This window comes from Alexandromys fortis, unplaced genomic scaffold (assembly GCF_014885135.2).
Source record: "Alexandromys fortis isolate MF-2015 unplaced genomic scaffold, M_Fortis_MF-2015_v1.1 scaffold_14, whole genome shotgun sequence".
Taxonomy (NCBI): Eukaryota; Metazoa; Chordata; class Mammalia; order Rodentia; family Cricetidae; genus Alexandromys; species Alexandromys fortis.
Window position 1 is genome coordinate 1,634,798 of NW_026067910.1, and position 21,133 is coordinate 1,655,930.

Here is a 21,133-nt window from a genome sequence, read left to right on the forward strand (position 1 = left end):
GTGTATACATATATATATTTCTTTATATGTATGTTTCCTGAGATGTGAACTTGTTCTGTAGCCCCAGAGGCAGGGAATTTGCTCTGTAGACAAGGCTGGCCTGGAACTTGCTGTGATTCTCTCTCTACCTGCTGCCTCCAGGTGCTTGAACTATAGTCATGTGCCCCCATCCCCCACAGGTTTACTTTCCAATGCTTCTCATGGGACTGTAAGAAATGACCCTGTAGGAAGGGGCCAGACCTCAGGAGCTGCCGAGGAGTCGGAGCTCAATGTCATGTCCCCAGCATTCCCAGGTAACTGATGACACCACTCAACACATCACGTACCTTGCTGGCGACACTCCTGGTCTGAGCAATGAGCTCTCGGATCCTCTGGATGCTGGCAGAAACATTGCTTGCAGGCCGCTTCTGCTCAACGGTACGAAGCTGATCCAGGAGCTGGGGGACAACCTCTGTGAGATTTCTCACTGCAATGAGGAAAATGAGTCACTTGAATTAATTATATATTAAGAATCGAGTGAGAGACAGAACATATTACCTCTGGTTGGTCTATTGGACATAATATTCAACCTTACAAAATTAACAGTAGAGCTCAAAGCACAATCCATCCTGGGTTTTGTGACATTTAGAGCACATATTGATTTATAAAATGGAACATGGTGCATGCTGACTTACAATGTACATTCTAAAGGGCAGGCTCCATGGCCGACATACAGATGCTTCTTTAATCATACAGCATAGGAGCCACACGTCTAGTACACAGGCTGATACTCTTTCTAAAGTCTCTTACATTATGCTATTTTGTTTAATGTCCTTTTTTAAAACCACAAAGTACTATTTGAGAAAAACACAACAGCTTAAGACAATTTCAATTGGTACTGTCCTTGGATGCTTATTGCGATAACTTGATAGGACAAATGACAAAAGATGAAAATAATTTTAATACAGATACAGAAAATATTTCCAGGGCAATGTTTTGATAAATGAAAATACTGATTAACACCACCTCCCCACCCATGCTGGAGATCAAACCAGGGCTTTACAAACTCTAGGAAAGTGCTCTACTATCAAACCAGACAAATCTTTTAAAGGTTAAAAATTAAAACGTGATGGGAGCCGGGCGGTGGTGACTCACACCTTTAATCCCAGCACTCGGGAGGCAGAAGCAGGCAGATCTCCGTGAGTTTGGGGCCAGCCTGGTCTACAAGAGCTAGTTCCAGGATAGGCTCCAAAGCTACAGAGAAATTCTGTCTCAAAAAAACCAAACCAAACCAAACCAAACCAAAACAAAATACAAAAAACCCCCCAAAACAAAAAAAAAAAAAACATGTGATTGGGAAAATGGTTATGTGGATGTGTTATGAATACTCATGGGAAATAATATAAAGATTATATTCCTCTTATGGTAATTGGTCTTTGTAAGTTGGGGTAGCATTGCTAGCAACTGACAGTTTATGGGTTGATGACTATTTTTGGCTCAGATGGAGACTGGATTGTGGAGAATGACTAAGAATGGTGACCAGTCACGATTTGTCACAACACTGGTAGACACTGCTATCTGAGAGATTTATGAAGAATCTGAACAAAAACTTGAGAATGGAGAATTGTGTCCTCTGCTATCATGTGATCTTTAACTATACATACAAAACTACATTAGGTAGACATTCATATATTTAATTTTCATTGCTGTAAAATCGTATATGTGAATTGGCCAACATACAGTTGGTATTCATAATCATCTGGCCCCCTTAAATGAGCAGAATCCAAATGGCGGATAGTGAAATCAACACCATTTGCTATTTTTCCTCTCAGAGTAGAACAGTGTTTTACTGAAATAATTTACTCTAACTTTTGATTAAACTTTTATACAAAAGGATCAGCCTTACGTCAATAAAGATAATTGCTACCATTACAATTGCTGCCACACAATACAAACTACTCCATCAATTTAACTAATTGATTTACTTCTATAAGTGTATCTATCTGTAAATTTATGTGATATTTATATATATTTCATGTTGATCCATACCTGTCTGGAATCTAGATAAGTCTAGACTTTAGATAAGTACATAGACGGACTGAGCAACAAGCTTCTCTTTTTCTAAACTAGTTTCTGCAACATTCCAACCTAAAATGCAAATGGAGCATCCTGTTTGTCACAAAGAGTTGTGTAGAGTTTAATGGCCAATTCTGCAGGCCCGCAAGCTTGGGAAGCTTCTGAAGAGGTACCTGCATCCAGAGCAGAAGCCACTGCGGTGTTGTATGCAGAAGAGTCAAACGTCTGAAGGTTCTGTGACCAGTTGCTGATGTTGCTGGCCATTGGTGTGGTGACCTCTTGGACAGCCATCGTCGTCCTGTTAGCTTCCTCAATGACCAGCTTAGACTGGCCCAGGCGCTGCTGGGCATCCCCTGCACACAGAGCAGAGGGACATCCCCTTCACTGGAGAGCACTGACATCAGTTCAAACACTGGGTGAAACAGACCTCAAATTTTGGGTTGTGAGAGAAGACTAAGACTTTCAAATTTATGACAACTGTGCTGTCGGTTGAATGAACTCGAATATGATAAACAGCATTGATATGTGAGTTGCTAAGACTCTGCAGTCTCAAGTAGTACAAGATATTTACTTAAAATGTTTTAAAATTAAGAAGTAAATTAGAAAAAACTAAAACAGAACAAACAACAACAACAAAAACCAAACCAAACTGAAACCGAGTATGTCCTTAGGTTAGCAGTCTGGTTAGAAAGTGACAGAAAATTCATCTTCTATGACATTCACATCTGAACTTCATCTTGAAAAACCTCTTCCTTTTATAGAAGAGAAATTCTTGGGGAAGACTCTTGGCATAAAAATGATGCTGCATTTAGTTCAGAAGAAAATTCATGAGAAAAGTTTTTTTTTTTTCAAAAGAAAAACAAGTTTTAGAAAAGCTTTCATGTTAAAATCTGGATTTCAGTAAGAAATGATTACGTAATTGGTCTGGGATTCCCTAGAACCCACACGAAGTCAGCTGGAGTAGCACACATCGGTAAGCCCAGTTCTGCACAGCAAGACGGCAAGCAGAGAGGAGAGTTCCTGCAAACTTGTGGACCAGCTGGCTGCAAGGATTGCCACAAGTTTAGAGCTAGTCTTGCTAGGGTATATAGTAAGGTCTAGGCTGCCATGGCTATATAACAAGACCCTCCCTCGCAAAAACAACAGAAGAGCCAAGAGTGAGACATCTCTAATCCCAGCCGTCTGGAGGTAGAGGCAGGAGGATACAAGGCAAGTTCAAGGCCAGCTCAGTTCACGTAGTGAGTTTTAGGAACTAGAGATCTTGTTTTAAACCAGGTAGAAAATGAAGGCCTGTACCTGTGGTTGTTGCTTGACTTTCAGGGTGCACAGAAGTCCAGTGCATGCATGTTTGTGTTCTCTCTCTCCTTCCCTCTCTGCTTATACAAACATATGCACACACACACACATACACACGTGCATGCATCTACCATACATATACATACACACAGATAAAACTTTTGCATATTTAAAATAATGATAGTGTAAATTTACAACAACACATTTGATCTGGATGATGGGATTATAGGTGATTTTTCCTTTCTTTTCCTCTAATGTGTTTTTACATTTTTCCTGTAAGGTTAATGTATTACTTTTGTAATAAAAATACTTAAAGTTGCTTAGGTGATGTTGTAACTTTTAAGTTTTTAAAGTGAAGAAACATTTGTTTAATCTTTCAAGCTCTGGATTTGGATTTGAATGCTGGTTTGCACTGGTTTGAAGCCTGGCTCTTTGTTGCAGAAGGCTGCTTGTTTATTCCTGGCTGCTCAGTCCCGAAATAACCACACAGAAACTGTATTAATTAAATCACTGCTTGGTCTATTAGCTCTACTCTAGCCTCTTATTAGTTAGCTCTTATATCTTTGGTCAACCCATTTCTATTATTTCATATTTTACTATAAGGTTCGTAGCCTACTGGCAAGGTTCTGATGTGTCTGTCTCAGGCAGAGGCTACATGACTTCTCTCTGACTCCACTTACTCTCTCTATATATCTCTTTTAGCCTGGCTTTACTCTGTTAAGCCATTGGCCGAAAGCAGCTTCTTTATTCTTTAACCAATAAGAGTAACACATAGACAGAAGGACTTCCCACATCAGCTTTTCCTCCTGGTCGCTGTACCCAGGCCCTGGCAACCCTCAGGGTTCTCTTCAGCTGGAAGGTAAATAGTGAATCTCCTCTCCAGAGCCCAGAGTCCAGCAGGCATCAGTATCTCTGAAAGGATTCTCAGTGCAGGCACACTCTCCTGGCCAGACCTCTGGGCTCCAAGGCCAGCCCATTTCAGCAAATATTCCCATAACCAGTAACATGGTCTTAACTTCTGCTCTGCCTAGGGAGACTCGCCTGCTTCCAATCACAGCTTTTCAAGACACCACTAGAGTCCCAGGTTAGGTGGGGGAAGCACTCTCGTTTCTTTTTTTGGTGCATGGATCTCCCTGCTCATTTGATAAGAATAACTTGACACCTAACAGAAGGATGCTCTTTAAGGTGGGGGCAGGAGAAATCCAATAACCAAATTAGGGCACACTGTTAGAAAGGCTGGATGTTCACAGGAGAGGCACCAAGAGGTAGAAACAGCACAATCCTACTTAGACACACGTGGACACACGCATGTAGGCACAGAGTAAAGACTGGAAGAAAACACTTTTCACTTAATAATGCTCATCTCTGTGTGATACGGTTACAGCTTTTTTTTTGAAGGATAGATTTTGGATAGCAATGAACGTTGTTGTTGTTATAGGAGAAAGAAAATCCTACTGTATGAAATTGATTGCATATCCATAATTGATGAATAAGCAATCACCTCATCTCCCCTTGCAAGGTTGTTTTCCACCAGTGGACAAACACGCAGGACCTTGAAGTTCTGGATCCTTACCTCGCTCTGCCGCCTGCAGTTGCTTGACAGCATCATTCAGCCTGTCTCTGAGGGCTCCCTTCCTCCACAGGGCTCCTCCCATCCTCCTGCTGGTGTCAGCCATGGCTTCATCATTGCCTGTGGAGAAGAAGCAGAGGAAAGCATCAGGGGGTCCACAATGCCTGGAAGATGTCTCCCTCCCAACAAGCTAAGTTCTGACTTGTATGGTGGAAGCATATGCAACAATCTAGCACTCTAGAAACTGACGGTCTGTTCTGGAAAATGACATTTAGAATCAGAGGTGCAAGACAGCAGACACCTTGTGGCCCTAGCTGGGAGGGACTTAGGCTGCTGTGGTGCTCACATTTTGGAGAAACAGGGCAAGGCTGTGGCTGATAAAATTCAACAGCACAAATGAGAATGTCAGAAAGAAATGTATCTATCCATATGATGATGCCCAGCTATAAGAGAATCCGTTGCCTCCCACCCAGTTCTCTCAATATAATTTTTATAAATATAAGACATGAACCTAAGAACCAGACTATATATACACAGCTTGATAAACTTTCACACAGTGAACACAAGATATAGCCATCCGGAAGTCATCAAGATGGGACATTATGAGCACCCACCAAGCTCCCCTGGATTCTGTCTATGATTATCCAGAGAGGACTGCTACTTGGTTTCTGTCTATTATTATCTAGCTTTAAAGGTTGGTTTTATTTTTGTTTATGTGTGTATGTTTGTGTGTGTGTGTGGGGGGCGGGGTATGTGCATGTGGCCACAGAGGTCAGAAGAGGGCATTGCTTGCCCTAGAGCTCAATTATAAATGGTTATGAGTCTCCAGAGGTTAAGTATTGGGAGCCAAGCTTGGGTCTTCTGCACAACCAGTGTGTCCTCTTACTTGCTGACCCATCTTTCCAGTCCCTATCCTTTGTAAAGATTTATTTTATTTTAAATTATGTGTGTGTGTATGTGTGTGCGTGAGTGAAGGTTATAAATTCTCCCCACTACAATATGACAAATTATTTCTAAAATAATTTGTATGTCTGTTTTGGTATCTGTAAAGCTATAAATCTTGCCATCTTTTTCCATTTTCATTAGCATTTACCAATTACATAAAACAATAGCTTTCATTATAACATTTCACACATGTATATAATATACTTTGATCATCTTGAGTCCCTTATTATTATTTCCTGGCCCCTCCTCTCTGTTCCCCTTCCTATACCTCTAAGACCTCCTTATTTCATGCATTGTCTCTGTTGTTTTCTTTTTCTTTGATTATGCTGTTACATGTTTACACACATATAAATATATAAATGCAACCACTCAGTGTTGCTCATATATGCTATTGTTTAGATATTTTGTTCTTACTTTTCAAGATTAGCTACTGGCACTTCCTCTCTTCTGAAGGAAATTCCAGAATTACTCTATCTGTATATCCACAGTGTTTACAGTGTCTCAACCATCACTGTATTGCACCTATAGATTTGTGTTGTAGAATCATCCATTTCACACAGTTGAGTCTTTCCCTCAGTGAATATTATGTCTATTATTTTTTAAACTTTTACTTAGATATTCTATTTAGAATTGGTAATGGGGATATACTGGTTTTGCTTGCAGTCTCATTGAAAAAGTACTTTAATATTTTATTATGGATGTGTTTAATGAATATTATTTTATTATTTATTAGATTATGGAAATTTCCTTCTGTTTGTTGTTTACTAAGAGTTTAAGAATATTGGATGGGTGCTGTTTTATTTATGGAGTGAAGTGGGTAGGTAGGGGTGATCTGGGAGGAGGGGGAAGAATTTGACCAAATTATATATGAAATTTTTTTTTTTGGTTTTTCGAAACAGGGTTTCTCTGTGGCTTTGGAGCCTGTCCTGGAACTAGCTCTTGTAGACCAGGCTGGCCTCGAACTCATAGAGATCCGCCTGCCTCTGCCTCCCGAGTGCTGGGATTAAAGGCGTGCGCCACCACCGCCCGGCTTATATGAAAAATTTTTAAAGTTAAAAGTATTTCCTGTGTATAGTGAGATGATTGTATTAATATTCTCCTATAGTCTGTCAATGTGGTAATATTTTAAATGCTAAACTACCTTTGAAATCCTGTGATAAATTTATATGCTGTTCACCATATGCTATCATTTCTATTCATGCTAGATTTGACTTGCAAATATCTCTTATTTATTGTTTTGAGCTAGGGTCTTATTCTCTAGCCTAAGCTGCCCTTGACCTTGTAGCCAGCCTCTTGCCTCAGTAGTCCCAGAAAGCTGGGATTACAGTCACGAACCACCATACCTGGCTGATCAGGATTTTTGCATCCGCAAGAGAATTTGTCTTGCATTTCACCCGTTTCTATGTCTTCCTGAGGTTTCGACATATACATATTTCTGGAGTTCATAGAACAAGATGGAGAATATTTCTTTTGCTATCATTTGGAAGTGTTTGTATAAAAGTGATGTTGGTTCTTCTCTAAAATTTAGAAAGAATTCACTGGGAGCCTGGAGACTTCTTTGTGGGAGAGTTTAATTTCTGAGCTAACCAACAACATACCTGTATGTGTATATTGCTCTACCAGATCACCTATTCTCTGCAATTCATCTGTGATAGTTTTTTTTTTCCTTTGAAAGTATGCCCTGGACATGGTTCCCAAACTGGAGTTATTCTTGAGCAAATCCTAGCAGGTCATGAAGCTGTATCTCCTTATCTGAATGGAAAACCGACTTTCCCAGTAACTGTTTGGGTTTGAGTTTGGCTTACTTCTGAAGCGCCAGGGAATTTATTCTACTTGACTAATAGCAAACTGGCTGCCTTGCTTCTTCTTCCTCAGTTTCCCCCAGTGGGCACCCACACAGGGCACGGACACTTCTAGCGCCCGTGTTGCAGGATTTTGTACTGCTCTGTATAGTGCGCATAGACAAGGTGGGCCCCACTGTTTTACGCCACCAAGCACAGTGTAACCAGGAACAAGCACTTACTCACCTCCTCTAGGCGTCTCAGCCTTCCAAGAGTGACTTAACGTACCTTTTTAGTGACAGTGAACCTCCCTTCCCATTTTTTAAAGTTTCTGTTTACAGATACATGACAATATATGAGCAATTTTAGCTTTTGGTTTTGGACCTGTGACTGTATTAAATGCTGCTTTATTTAACTCAATATCTGGGACTTGATAAAAATAAGAGGAGAATCTGTTTGGGGCTAGATAAGGATTTCTATATGCTGGCCTTCCCCACACAAGAAACAAAAGCAGTTCACAGATTTGGCAGCATTTAGTTTTTAAAATTGCTGTTATCATCCTAATCTTGCCGAGTGGTAGTAGTACCACACACCTTCAATCCCAACACTTGGGAGGCAAAGGCAGGTGAACTCTGTGAGTTTAAGGCCAGTCTGGTCTAGAGCAAGTTCTAGGACAGTCAGGCTGTTACACAGAGAAACCCTGTCTCGAAAAACAAAACAAAAAACCTAATACTTTACTGCTTATATTCCCACTGTTCTCATAATTTCCAGAAAGCATATTCAGAATTAGTTCTATAAGACATTAATATAAATTATGTGATAAATTAGGGCAGGAAAAATGAACAGTGTCCTTGTTACTTTTGTCTACCTAGAATGCATAAGAGAGCAGTTGCCTTGTGGTACTCAGCATTCAGAATATGAAAATCAAAGCGTGTTCATTTCTCTATAAAATTTTTTTCAGAAGAGGACAAAAAGATAACGCATGGTTGACTTGGGATTAATTGTTTTGATAAGGCTTCATGAAGTTTTCTGTTTTGAACTTGGCTTGTTTTCAGGCAAGAGTTAGGAGTCAGCTGGGCAAGGGCTTTCCAACTCCCTAGTCAATGCTCAAATATCCTTAGGAATGATCCCATGACCTCAGAAATGAGGACCACTTAATGGCAGCCTTGGTCCATTCAGTTGTTAGTAGGAGTCACTCATGAGCTCTAAAGGGACTGCGGTGTTTAACTTGTGTCCTTCTCCGTTCCACTCTCAGAGTGCTGGCTTTCACAGTGGTGGGGAAAGCTTCTCTCTATGTGTCTGTTAGGGCTGTCCACAACCATCCGCTGCAGCAAACAAGCTGTAGCAGAGCCAACCAATGCGATGGCTTGTGGAATCACAACATCCCACTCGACTCTCACTGGGATGACATTTCCCATCATCCCAATCGACATTCACAGGGATGACATTTCCCATCATCCCAATTGACACTCATGGGGATGACATAGTAAGCCAGCTCTCACAGTGGCAATGCCTCCCTTCACTGTAAAAATGTGAAGGTTTCTGGATTATGGGCAACATCGTTTTAGTGTTTAGTATATTTTATGATTTTATCTCCTTGAATATCAGTATTATAATGTTTCTATCATCCAGCCCTTTTGATTAATATGAGTTTCCACCATATGTTGACTACATATATGTTTCCATGTAGTTTTCCACATGGAAGGGGTTTTTCAATCATTATTTTCTTTGAAATATCAAGTCTGCTGTTTTGTGACTTGATTCTAAAGTACTGCTGCGTTTAGTGAGACATTATTTCCTCCTTCAGCCTTGGCTTTAGAAATCGGTCTACGTTTGTCAAAGGTGGCTGTGTGGTAGGAGGAGGAGAACATGAGCTACTTACTAGAATCCGCCTTTGCTTGCAGCTGTCTCGCTTGATTGAGAAGGTTGTCACTTTCATCCTTATGGTAAACGATCTGAGTGTCAATTCCGCTCACAGCCTATGAAACAAGTGGTCAGAGCGGGTAAGAACAGTTGGAGAAATGCCAGCTTTTTATGGTTTTCAGAGGTAAGTGAAGTCATTTATCTGCTAAATGCCAAGCAAAATTCACACAGCTTTGTTTTCATAGCTTAGAATCAAGAAGAAACACAGAGAGGAGAGAACAAGGTCTTGGCATTTCCAAAGTAAGTCCCTGCCCCTACCCCAGGACAACTCAGCCAACTAGGAGAAGGCTTTGGCCAAGGCTTAAACTAAGTGCTCTCTCATAAAGAAAGCACTGGATAAATAATTTTGAATTGAGAGGAAACTAGAAAAAGAGGGATGCATCCTAAGACATATTCTGCATCACAAGACGCTAGCCTAAAAATGTTTTCTTTGGAAACTTCGGCAAAAAGGAAGAAGACACACTGAACAGCCAGTGAACAAAGCAGCATCTGCAAAGGAACTCAGATTTTCTAAGGGTGCTCAGCTGATGAACTTGCAAACCCAAGTCTTATGGCACACGATGCTTGTTTCTTAGTGCTCCTGACCTTTCTGACATTTTAATTTTTCATTGAAAGGTCAGGGGTTAAGGGATGATGTTAGAAAACAAAGATATATATTCACACACACATATACATGAAACACACATTAATGTATATTATACTATGTATAATGTATTATGCATGTATGTTCTAACACATATACACACACACATAAAAGCAGAAGGGGACTGTTTAGTAAATAAGGAGAAGGAAGTACAGTAGCAAATAAGAGCAAGGCATAATGATGTTTTTTGCATAAAAAACAAGAAAGACCATAGGAATCTGTTAATAAAAAAAAAAAGTGAAGAAAAGCCAGAGTGAGATGAGGCCATAAACCAAGAAACCCTGAGGTAAAGGAACACTCACGTCATAAATCCGATCGGTGATATTCAGAGCAAGTTCTGCTGTTTCATTGGCTTCACTGACATAATTGGCAATATTTTCATAGACATTCGATGCATCCAACGCCTTCTGCACCAGTCCATTCATGTCTGAACTGTGCAAATTTCTGTTAATAAATGTATTTGTCACTTTTGCTTCTTCCTTCCTTAGGAAACGGGGTCCCACTCAGGTCACCTAGACACTTCTGTGATCACAGAGGCCCTCCTTCCTGTTTTCCAAAGCCACCTGTTCTGGAAGGTGTTCCCGAGTCTCCCTTCCTGGGGGCACACACATTATGTTTGCATTTGTCTGCCTGTGCTGCTCCCAACATCTCATCCCATTCTGGCTTCACAGCAGAAAAAGGTAATGGTGATTTAGTAAGAGTCCTCCGTTCCTCTTCCTGCAAGGACGGAGGGACCCACAGATGTGAGCCTGTTCCACCTTGACTGGAGGTCAGAGAGTTTGAGCTTTTTTTTTTTCTCTTTCAAAGTTGTTGACAACAGGTGTGGCTACACACCCCGACCTAGGGTGTGGTTACTTGGGTTTTAGACATTAAGATGGCCTATAGAGGTGGATCTGCTCCATCCTGACCAAAGGTCAGAGAATTCAAGCCTATTCCTGCTCCTTCATTTTCAAAAAGGAGGTTTGACACAGGGAGTGGCTGCCTACAGGATACTTGGTCTATGATGGATTCGTTGTAGATCCTGCCCAAAACATCAAATGCTTTACTCAGGAAATGATGGCTCGATGTCTCAAGGATTGACTGTTTGTCCTTTGTGTCATGTTAAAGCAGTCCTTGCCTTCTTCCCCCACTTCTGTATTGGGGTATGAAAGCATATGGAAATTAAACACGGGTGAATTCAGTAATCCATATCCACTGAGTTGCCCCCCTCCCGTACTATTGTATGTCTCTGTATTCCTTTCACGTCTCTGTTTCTTCTACCTAACATTTCTAATCCACACGCACCTACCCTGGAATGTATGAACCTGTTGTGACTGGACCATGACAGAAGTCACCCCAAAATGTGGCTTACGACACAAGGGTTTATTTAAATCATGCAGGTCAGACAAAGGCCTGAAGCATGTGCCTCAGCCTACTCTTTACTAAGTGGTTACTCTTTATAACAGAGATCCAGCCCCCCAGAGAGGGTACCGAGCTTCCAGGCCACACACACTGGTTTGCTAAGGTTAGCCTGATTCCTCAGGCAGCCTCAATTCAGTCTAGTATCCCCTCTGCCCCGAAACACCGTGCTCTCTGCATTACCCCTTCCTTGCTTGGTTCTCTGCATTTCCCCTTCCTTGCTTGGGTAAGGATCATGGACCATGTACCAAGAACCTATCATAGATGGGTGTTCTCGCATACAAGAGCTAATAACCACACATCTAAGGATTCACCCCAGGAATAACGAGGATCAGCTACATAATGACCAGCAGCATCCTGTGCATCTCTTGAACTCTAGGATTTACTGTTATACTGTTTCTGAACTGGACTCGGAAACTATGTGTGACATTTAGTTTCCTGACCAATACTTATGTTCTCTCTCTCTCTCTCTCTCTCTCTCTCTCTCTCTCTCTCTCTCTCTCTCTCTCTTTACATAGTCCTGGCTGTTCTGGAACTCACTACACAGATGAGGCTGACCTTGAACTCAACCTGCCTCTGCTTTCTGGGTGCTAGAATTAAAGGCCTGCATTACCATGCCTGGCTAACCAAGACTTCTTTATTCTTTATTATATAATCTCCATTCCCATTTCATGGCTCATCCTAAATCTTTAGTGTTTTCCTGACTCTCAGCTCCAGCAGCTTCTCGTTTCCTCTCAGTCTCAAACATCTACAACTTGTATCGTTTGGTTCGTCAATACCTTGTCCACACTGCTGGACACTGCAGTTCCTACCCGGGTCTTCTCCAATCATAGAACCGATGAGTACAACCCCCTCTTCCTTAGCCTCCTCTATCTGGCCCAGGTCCAGTTTGCTCTCAGGCTGAGCAACTTGCTCAGTGCTTCCTCAGCTACTTCTCTTTGTTTACATCCATCACTAGCCAATTTGCTCTGTAGCAGGACTGACTCCCCCCACTCCCATGGGTACAGCTGGGATCCACGAAAATGTTTCATTTGAATTTTTTAAATCAGCAGGAAAAAAATGAAGACAATAAAATGATCTTGTCTCCATTATATTGTGATCATGACACAGATCTTGATTTTGATAGAGAAAAGGATCAGCCATGGTAAGAGTGTTGTTATATGGAGGCGATTCCCTTCCAAATGCTCTCTGCCTGAAACCTGTTCTTAGAAATGGTTCCAAGAATAAAATATGAAGAAAGTAAACAAGAAAAAGGACATCATGTCTGTAATCAAAGCACTCAACAGGCAAAAACAGGAGAGTTTCAGGCCAGCCCTGCTGCAGAGTGAGACCCCAAGGTCTCAAAACAAACAAATACAAAGAAGCACCTAAAATGCACAGAGCTCTGGATTTGAACCCCAGCAATTCATAAAACAGCACAGCAGCCCTCGCCTGTGATTCCATCCCAGCCCTGGAAAGGGAGGGCAGGATGATCAGAAGTTCAAGCTTTAGCTGTACAGAGTTGGAAGACAGTCTGGGTTTTAGGATACTTTGTAACAAAACAAACCAACATAAGCTACTCCCTAGCAGGCAAAAAGAGGTAAAGGAAAAAAAGTGTGTATATCAGACAGATGTTGAGGAATTTTCAGCCTTTACATTTTGAAGGGGAAAGATCTACAAATTTTGAATATGTCAGAGAATCGATTGAGTCAAAAACGTGACATCAGGGTGACCAATACTTGTGGCTGGGGTGCAAGTGGGAGGCACAACAGCTTCCATGGAACCCTGCTTGACGCCAGGGCAGAATGGCATTTAGAGACGCATGCTGTGTGCACCCGCCAGTTGAACGTGGTTCTGGTAAAGATGAAGGAACGATGAGAGAGCCAGAGGGTGGCTGGAAACTAATAACTGACAGGCGAGCATCAAAACTGGAATTTGATCTAAGCCCCTTTTACCGCTTTCATAAAAGGCACATTTCCTAAGGGCACAGCGCCAAACTGAATAACTGTAACACAGCCGCACTGCCAATTCTACAGACTTCCATATTATGTCTCCTCCTCCCCTTCTTTCTTCTCCTTTTCTTCCTCCCTCTCTCCTCTTCCTTTTCCCTTTTCCCTCCTTGCTTCCTTCCTCTTGTATTCTTCCTTCCCCCACTCAGTCTGGATGTTTGAAACTTTCGGTGGAGAGGAGTAGAAGGATGGAGTGTGTTTTGAACAGGCGTTAATCTCCGGTCTTTACCCCCGACCTTTCAAGGCATGTGGTCTCTATAACAGTCTCATTATTTGCCTATTTCAGGGTCATGAATCCAATTCCAATCTTTCAGTACATGTCAGTTAACATTAACTGAGTGCCCAGAGGATGTGTGACTCTTTTCTAAGGGCTGTGAGGGAAATTGCCAATTGATTTTTTCTCTTAACTCGAGTTAAATCAAACATTTCCAGCTGGGCACTGCAGAAAGCTAAGCATTTACCAGACAGTTCTATTGCTAACTCCCAACCAGCGTGGATTGATATTTGGGTATGGAAAGTAAATGTTGCCTATGATATAAGCGGTGGTGATGGCAGAGTTAGACATTGTGAAGGGTTTGACTTCTTGCCGCAGTCATCCCACTAACAATTGTGAAAGAGACTTCACTTGCATCCTTGCCTCAAAGACCAAAACAAAACAAAACAAAACAAAACATGTCTCCCAGAAACAATTGCAAAAAAAAAATGGTGATTGTCTCTGAGGGAACAATTAATAAACAAATCAGCAAACAAACAGAGTTGCCCCCCTCTCCCGGCCCCTAACCTACTTGCTTTGTCCTAGAGACTCTGGAGTGGGAACTGAACACAAATGGCTCCTCCAGACAGTGTAAATACTTGCATTTCTAAACCCCCAATGTTACCTGCTCAGCTCCTCGGCTTCTTGTTGAAGGTTGGATGCATGGTCCATCGCTTCTTGGACTAAGTCTTGACTGAGGTTACTTAGGTTGGAGTGTTTTCCTTGTAGCTCATTTGTGGCGCCATCTATTTCTGCATAAATTCCAGATGCATTCTAAAGACAAACAAATTACGTGTCTTGAGTTTAGAGAGATACAGAACAATTCCCCCAGATAACAACAACAACATTGGCCATTTTCCTTATGTCAACTTCAGGCCTTAGTTACTGTAAGGAAGATTTGCGTAACCCTGCACCTTCACCCCTTTTTCTACGGAGTGCTTCCTCATCATTCAGACACGCTCTATTTCCTTTCCAAAACAAAAACTAAACTTACAGCTTCCGTTACCCATACATCCTGTTAGCGTTCTACCTTTCAATTCCTTTTATAGCAAACCTCTCTGGGGAATCTACCAGCAGGAAACCTTGCTTTCCAGTATCCAATTTCTAAACATATTGGAAAATACATAAATAAATAAGTAAACACAGAGACCAAGCATGTTACCTCATTTTTGTGCGCTGAGGGGAAAGTATGTCTTCAGATCTCAGCCAGCAGGTAACTGGTACTTGACTCAAGAAGTACAGTTAGTCTACTTGGTCAAGCAATGTGACTATCAGGGGCCCTTGTGCCCAAAGAGCTTCCTTATGGAATAACACAAGGAAATAAGTCATCTGCCTGAAGCTTCTATCCGAGAAGAGGATGCAGTTGAGAAGGGCCTGAACAATTCTTACTAAATTTACCAATAAAGCAAATCTTCCCTTTTCATAGGGCCCACTGAGGAGAGGGATTGGCAAGGTTTGCCTGTGTGGTCAGTGTTTCCCTATGAGCTGAGTCTTTCTTGCTTTTTATCCTTCTCTACCATCTTTCAGGGAAGGTGATGATTACGGCATGGTCCTTCCCAGAATCAGCCCATTGCCTTTTCCCTGCTAGCTCCCTTCTTGTCTGGTTCATCTTTCTCTGCTGATTGAATCACATTTTTCTCCACTAGATCTCACAGACCAACCTTGTCTAATGGGTTATGTGTGAGTGTGTGTGTGTGTGTGTGTGTGTGTGTGTGTGTACACCCTGTACACTCTGTTTCCCTGATCCGGGCTAGCTTTCCTTTCGGAACCCACTTGGAGCTCCACTCATCCTCCTGAATTCAGCTCAAGTATTGCTACCATTCTGTAGCAACTCCCGACTTCTTGGGTGAGCTCGCGTTTCCACAGGTCTCTTATCTACTGTAATCACTATGCATGATTATTCGCCCATATTATAAACCCTTTCTTGGTATTACACACTCAGGAATCAGGAGCTGAGATGAATTTGGTTTGATTTCTCTAGACTCCAGCACAGTTTCTAACACACGAGATTTATTTCTTAGAGGCTATATTAAGCCTTTAGCCATTTGGCTGGTCACATCGCTTTGAATTATATAAACAGAAAAAATACCACAGGCATTCCATCTTTGCCCAGTATCTCATTCTTCCTTCAGCAAATGTCCACTGTGCTCCTAGTGTCCCCCCATCACTCTTGAAGAGAAGACCACACAGTCACTGCCTTAAAGGGCTGCAGTTGGGAGTTGGGGGCACAGACAGCAATGATTAGTGGGTAAAGTAATTTTAGAAAGCTAAAATATTTTGAAGAAATTGGAAAGTGTAGGATGGGGTGGATAGAGGCTGGGGTACAGGGACCTTTTGGGTTAAGTTCTCACAAAGATGTGAGTCATTTAAAGATCTAAGGACAGAAGGTGCAAAGGCCATGTGTGAGGACTATGTACGGCATTTAGCATTTGTGAGAATGAGAGTTTGCTGAGCTGCTGAGTAGCCAGTGAGGAAGGCTGCAAGTTAAAGCAGTCAGGCAGGTGGGTGAGCAGGTCGAGTGGTGCCTCCTGGGTGATGGTGCAATGTGCTTCCGGCTTTCAGTGTCACTAGAAGTTCAACAGGAGAAACAATAGAGTTTAATTATGTTTCAAAGTGATTTTTCTGGTCCCAGGTTGGGGATGCATCTAGAAGTGCCACAATGGTGGCAAATGCATCTGTTGGCAGCTTTCTTTGCCACTTTGCATGGGGCAGCAGGTGGCTAGAACTGAGAGGTTTAAACATTGCCACTTTTACACCTAAATCTAGGTTACAGTTCTCTGAGAGGGTCAAAACAGGTGTCTCCCCTAGCAAAGGACTATTCGTCTACACGATCCTTACTTAGGGACAAGGGAGAGAACACACACAAAGCCCGAGTGAACCCCACAGTTTCTCAAGGACAAATCCTGCATCCCTCTTCTGAGTCATGTCCAGACTTGAACAAACTTGTTTAAGTATCTCCAAAAATGGTAAAACTTAACCTCAGTCAATTAAAAGTATACTAGTGTAACTGTTGCTTGCTTGAGCAATTATGTTTGAGACGACCTAGCTGTTCCTGAAATTATCCTAGCTGTGGTTAAAAGAAGCCTGCATGCTCCTTTCAGGGTAGTCACCATTTTGTACAGGTGTCGACCCCTGCATGATGGTCTAGTAATAAATGGTCTTTGTCCTTACATACTGTTTGAGTCTGTGGTCTTCTTTCAGGGTTTACAGAGCCAGAGGGAGGCAGCAGAGAAGAGAAAGTGGCCAGAAGCTATGGTTCATTTCAGATCAAGGGCCAACATGTCTTGTCAAAAAGTCACCCAAAGGCCGGGCGGTGGTGGCGCACTCAGGAGGCAGAGGCAGGCGGATCTCTGGGAGTTCGAGGCCAGCCTGGACTACAAGAGCTAGTTCCAGGACAGGCACCAAAGCTACAGAGAAACCCTGTCTCGAAAAACAAAAACAAAAACAAACAAACAAACAAAAAGTCACCTAAAGAAAGGAGAACTCAGGCAAGACTTGGGATTTTGGACTTGAGCAGGTGGGTTGTGCCATTTCCTGAGATGTGGGCAGCAGGGTGGGAGGAGGGATCAGTTTTTATTCAGAATGTGTGAGGTTTGATTGGCTTATTATACAGTAGATGAAATTCTGATTTTGTAACACAAAACGCTATCTTCTGACTTGTAATGTCCAATAAGCAGCTGTCTACAAGGATTTGGACAGTGGGGTCAGACACGGTGCTGTAAATTATAGACTCATCTATATAATTATTCTCTAATGCCATCAGAGCCCATGATGCCAGCGAGGAGAGACTAGGATGAAGAAGAGGGCTCCATTCCGAATGCTAAGTCACTCATTCTCCAGAGCAGAGACCAGAGCAACTCAGAACCAGGTCCAGCTCAAAGTCTTTTTCATGCAGCCCTGAGCTAAGAATGTATTTCTCGCTTTTGAAGGGTTGTTCAGTAACAGCAAAGGGAGCTGCACCAGTAGAGAATCCTGGCATTCCAAGCAGAGTGGGTGGAGTCAGGAGACAGGGAGGGGAGTGTGTGTGTGTGTGGGGGGGGGCCTGGAAGGCAAATCACAACTGTGACTTGAGACATTTTTTTCCCAGGATGCTGAGCAGAGTAACGGGCTAAGATTAGAGGTGCTTGAAGATTTTTTTTTTTAAACCTACAATAGCTCTTTCAAAGGGCAGTTTTCTTTCTTTGTGCGTGCGTTTAAGAGCTAGGAGATGCTAGGGTTAGTAAGGATTCAACAAAGCACAGAATTGGGTGCTAAAGGAGACTGGAGAACAAAAGCCCTGCGACCATGTTTCTAGGGCATGGGAGGAAGGTGCAGGAGGAGCAACATCCAGAGTGGCCCTGGAAGCAGGTGGGCTGGCAGACTGAAGGAGGAGAGGTGGAGGGAGGTGCTGTTTGTTTTCAGTTTTCCAGTGATATACGAAGCAAAGGTACCAGCCAGAGCTGATGGGAGGGAGGCAGTGAAGAACCCCAGCAGGCCTGAGCATGGCAGACAAGGTGCTAATAGGTTTTGCTTTGCTAAAAACCATTAGATTACATTCCTAAAGCTAATCCCAAGGTCCAAGCCACTGACTCATTCCTGAGCTAAAACAACAAGGTCCAAAAATCAAAATTCATTATTTGGCTACAGGATTTACCAGCTCACCCTAGCACACTTTTCTCCTTAAAAACCTACTGCTGCAGAAAAATGCTTGGAGCTTCTTGTTTGTTGTTGCTGCCTGCTGCTGCTGCTGCTGTTGCTACTGCTGCTTGCTGTCTGCCTTTGCAGGCCACCCCCCAACCAAGGTAATAAATTTCTTTTGTATTGAGAATTTGGTATCTCAGTTTGTCCTGTATTGACTCTGAAGGGGGCAACCTCCCTCCCTTCCAGACAGGGTTTCTCTCTCTCTCTCTCTCTCTCTCCCCCTCTCCCTTCATTTTGTGATTTTTTTCAAGACAGGGTTTCTCTCTTTAGCTTTGGAGCCTGTCTTGGAACTCGCTCTGTTGAACAGGCTGGTTGGAGCTCACAGTGATCCACCTGCCTCTGTCTCCCGAGTGCTGGGATTAAAGACGTGCGCCACCACCACCCGGCCAAACAGACGTTTTTCTTACAAGTCACATTTAGCTGCTCTGGTGCAGCTGTAATACCGGGAACCCAGGGTTAGAATTTGTGTGTAAATAACCAGGAAGAGGTGTACTTGGGAGCTAAAGGTATTTTTCAGGCATAATTAGATTGACCATTTCAGCTGGTTCAGAAGGAAAGCAAGGAAGTAGAGGTACAGGACAAAGGAAGAAGGAGGGGCTGATGTGGTTGGAGAATTGCTGACCTGGGTGCTCTAGGCTGAGATAGAAGACAGCACTTAGCAAGGGAAGGTTTGAAATGGATTTAGGAGAAGATCATGGATGGCAAGATTGGCCCTATGAGGGACAGTAGAGGTGAGCTGGAGGAAAAGATGGAAGTTAAAAAAAATATGGGGGACGAAGTTGGTGGGACTTCAGTAGCTGAAGAAGAATGATGTGGTGACCAGGTTGCTTTAGTCGGATGTTCTTCAAAGTTAAAAAAAAAAACACAACAACAACAGAGAAAAAAAAAGAAAACAAGTGGAGTCATTTGTTTCAAGATAGTTTCATTTGTTGCATCTCATTAGAAATTTTCTGTTTAAAAATATGGAGCTACATTAGTACTTTTAATAGATTTTACTATGACTATAAACCATCAAAGCTGCTAGTCACATGTGGCTTTGAGGGTCTGAAATGCAGCAGATTCATATGGAGTTGAATGTGTATGGCATTCTTCAGGCTCTACTACGGCATTTTCATGCACATGTGCTGCTCGATTCTCTTCTTATTTGTTGTCCTCCCCTACTGCCCTCCTTTGTGATCCCATCTGTCTCTGGTTGGCTCCCTTCCTTCCCTCAGAGTCCTCTCTGCTTTCTTAGGACACATATTTCCTGCAGCTTCCAGTCCCCCCCCTTCAGATCTCCTCCTCTCCTCTCCCAATCCCCCTTTCTACACACATGTACACAAGCGCGCGCGCACACACACACACACACACACACACACACACACACACAATTTTGTTTCCACAAATGAGAGAAAGCATCTGGCACTTGTCTCTCTGAGCCTGACTTATTCTCTCTGACATGATGGTCTCTGGGTCTAGTCATTCTCTTGCAAGCATCATGACCTCATTTTTGATAGACGTCATTTCTCATACCTTGTGAATAATTTGGGATGTGCAAGGATCTCTGTGGTGTGCTGACTTAGTCCTTCAGTTTTACGACAAAGAATGGGATAGCTGGGCCATATGGCCATTCTCCTCCACAGTGGCTGTAAAAGGCTACATTCCCAACCTGCAGCGAATAAAGGTGCATCTTTCCTGATGTCTGGCCAGCATTTGTTTTCTTGATGACAGCCATTTCGATTGACATGAGATGGATTCTCAAAGTGGTTTTAATTTGCATTTCCTGATAGTTAAGAGAGCTGAACACTCTTTCCCAAGTATTTATTGACTGTGTGTGTATTTCTTTTGAGGATTGTATATTCCGTTCATTAGTTTATTTATTGATCGAACAATTTGGTTTGTTAAATAGCTTCCTGGACAGAGTGAGTAGGAAGGAACTACAGCCTATTTTTAATACTTTTAATAGATTTTACCGTGAGCACACACCACCAAAGCTGCTAGCCACATGTGACTCTTGAGGGTTTGAAGTGCAGCTGATTCAGATGGAGCTGAATTTCTAACTTTATGAAATTGAAATTTAAGTAGCTGTATGTGTTAGTAGCTGCTGTGTAACAAAAGAAACTAGAGATTCTCATCATCTGATATTATTTTATAATCTTACTAGTTTGAATTGAGTTGGATTACTCTGGCACTTACCTGCTGTGCAAACTTGCTCTAAAGGCAAATCTGAACAATCCAGGTATTTCCTTACCTTTATTATCTCATCAAGCTCTTCAAGAGTCTGCCGAGGGACCATCAGAGAGTCTGCGGACATACTCAGAGAGCTGCTCACGACTTCCATCTGCGCCTTCACTCTCTCATATTGTTTCTGAGGGAAGGAAGAACAAGAGAGAGAGGATGTGACTGTACACCGTATAAGCAAACTGAAGACAAAACTACAGGATCCTACTGGCTACAGAAAAGGCCTTTCACAAAATCTAACACCCATTCATGATAAAAGTCATGGTGCAATTATGGCAACAGGGGACATATCTCAACATAATAAAGACAGTTTGCAGCAAGCCAGTAGCCAATATCAGGTTAAATGGAAACTCAAAGTAATTCCACTAAAACCAGGAACAA

At 42.3% G+C, this 21,133-nt stretch overlaps 1 protein-coding gene across 2 annotated transcripts in view; it reads right to left on the minus strand.

Annotated features, from left to right (window-relative positions):
• The window catches only part of Lama4 (laminin subunit alpha 4), a 143,991-nt gene that overhangs the window by 40,370 nt on the left and 82,488 nt on the right, over positions 1-21,133 (minus strand). For both annotated transcript variants that reach the window (XM_050138019.1, XM_050138018.1), the window contains exons 12-18: positions 20,763-20,879; positions 14,478-14,626; positions 10,516-10,657; positions 9,530-9,626; positions 4,925-5,041; positions 2,229-2,408; positions 327-466 (exon numbers count right to left, since the gene is read on the minus strand). In XM_050138019.1, the coding sequence (XP_049993976.1) occupies positions 327-466; positions 2,229-2,408; positions 4,925-5,041; positions 9,530-9,626; positions 10,516-10,657; positions 14,478-14,626; positions 20,763-20,879 (942 nt within the window). The remainder of the gene's footprint in view (positions 1-326; positions 467-2,228; positions 2,409-4,924; positions 5,042-9,529; positions 9,627-10,515; positions 10,658-14,477; positions 14,627-20,762; positions 20,880-21,133) is intronic.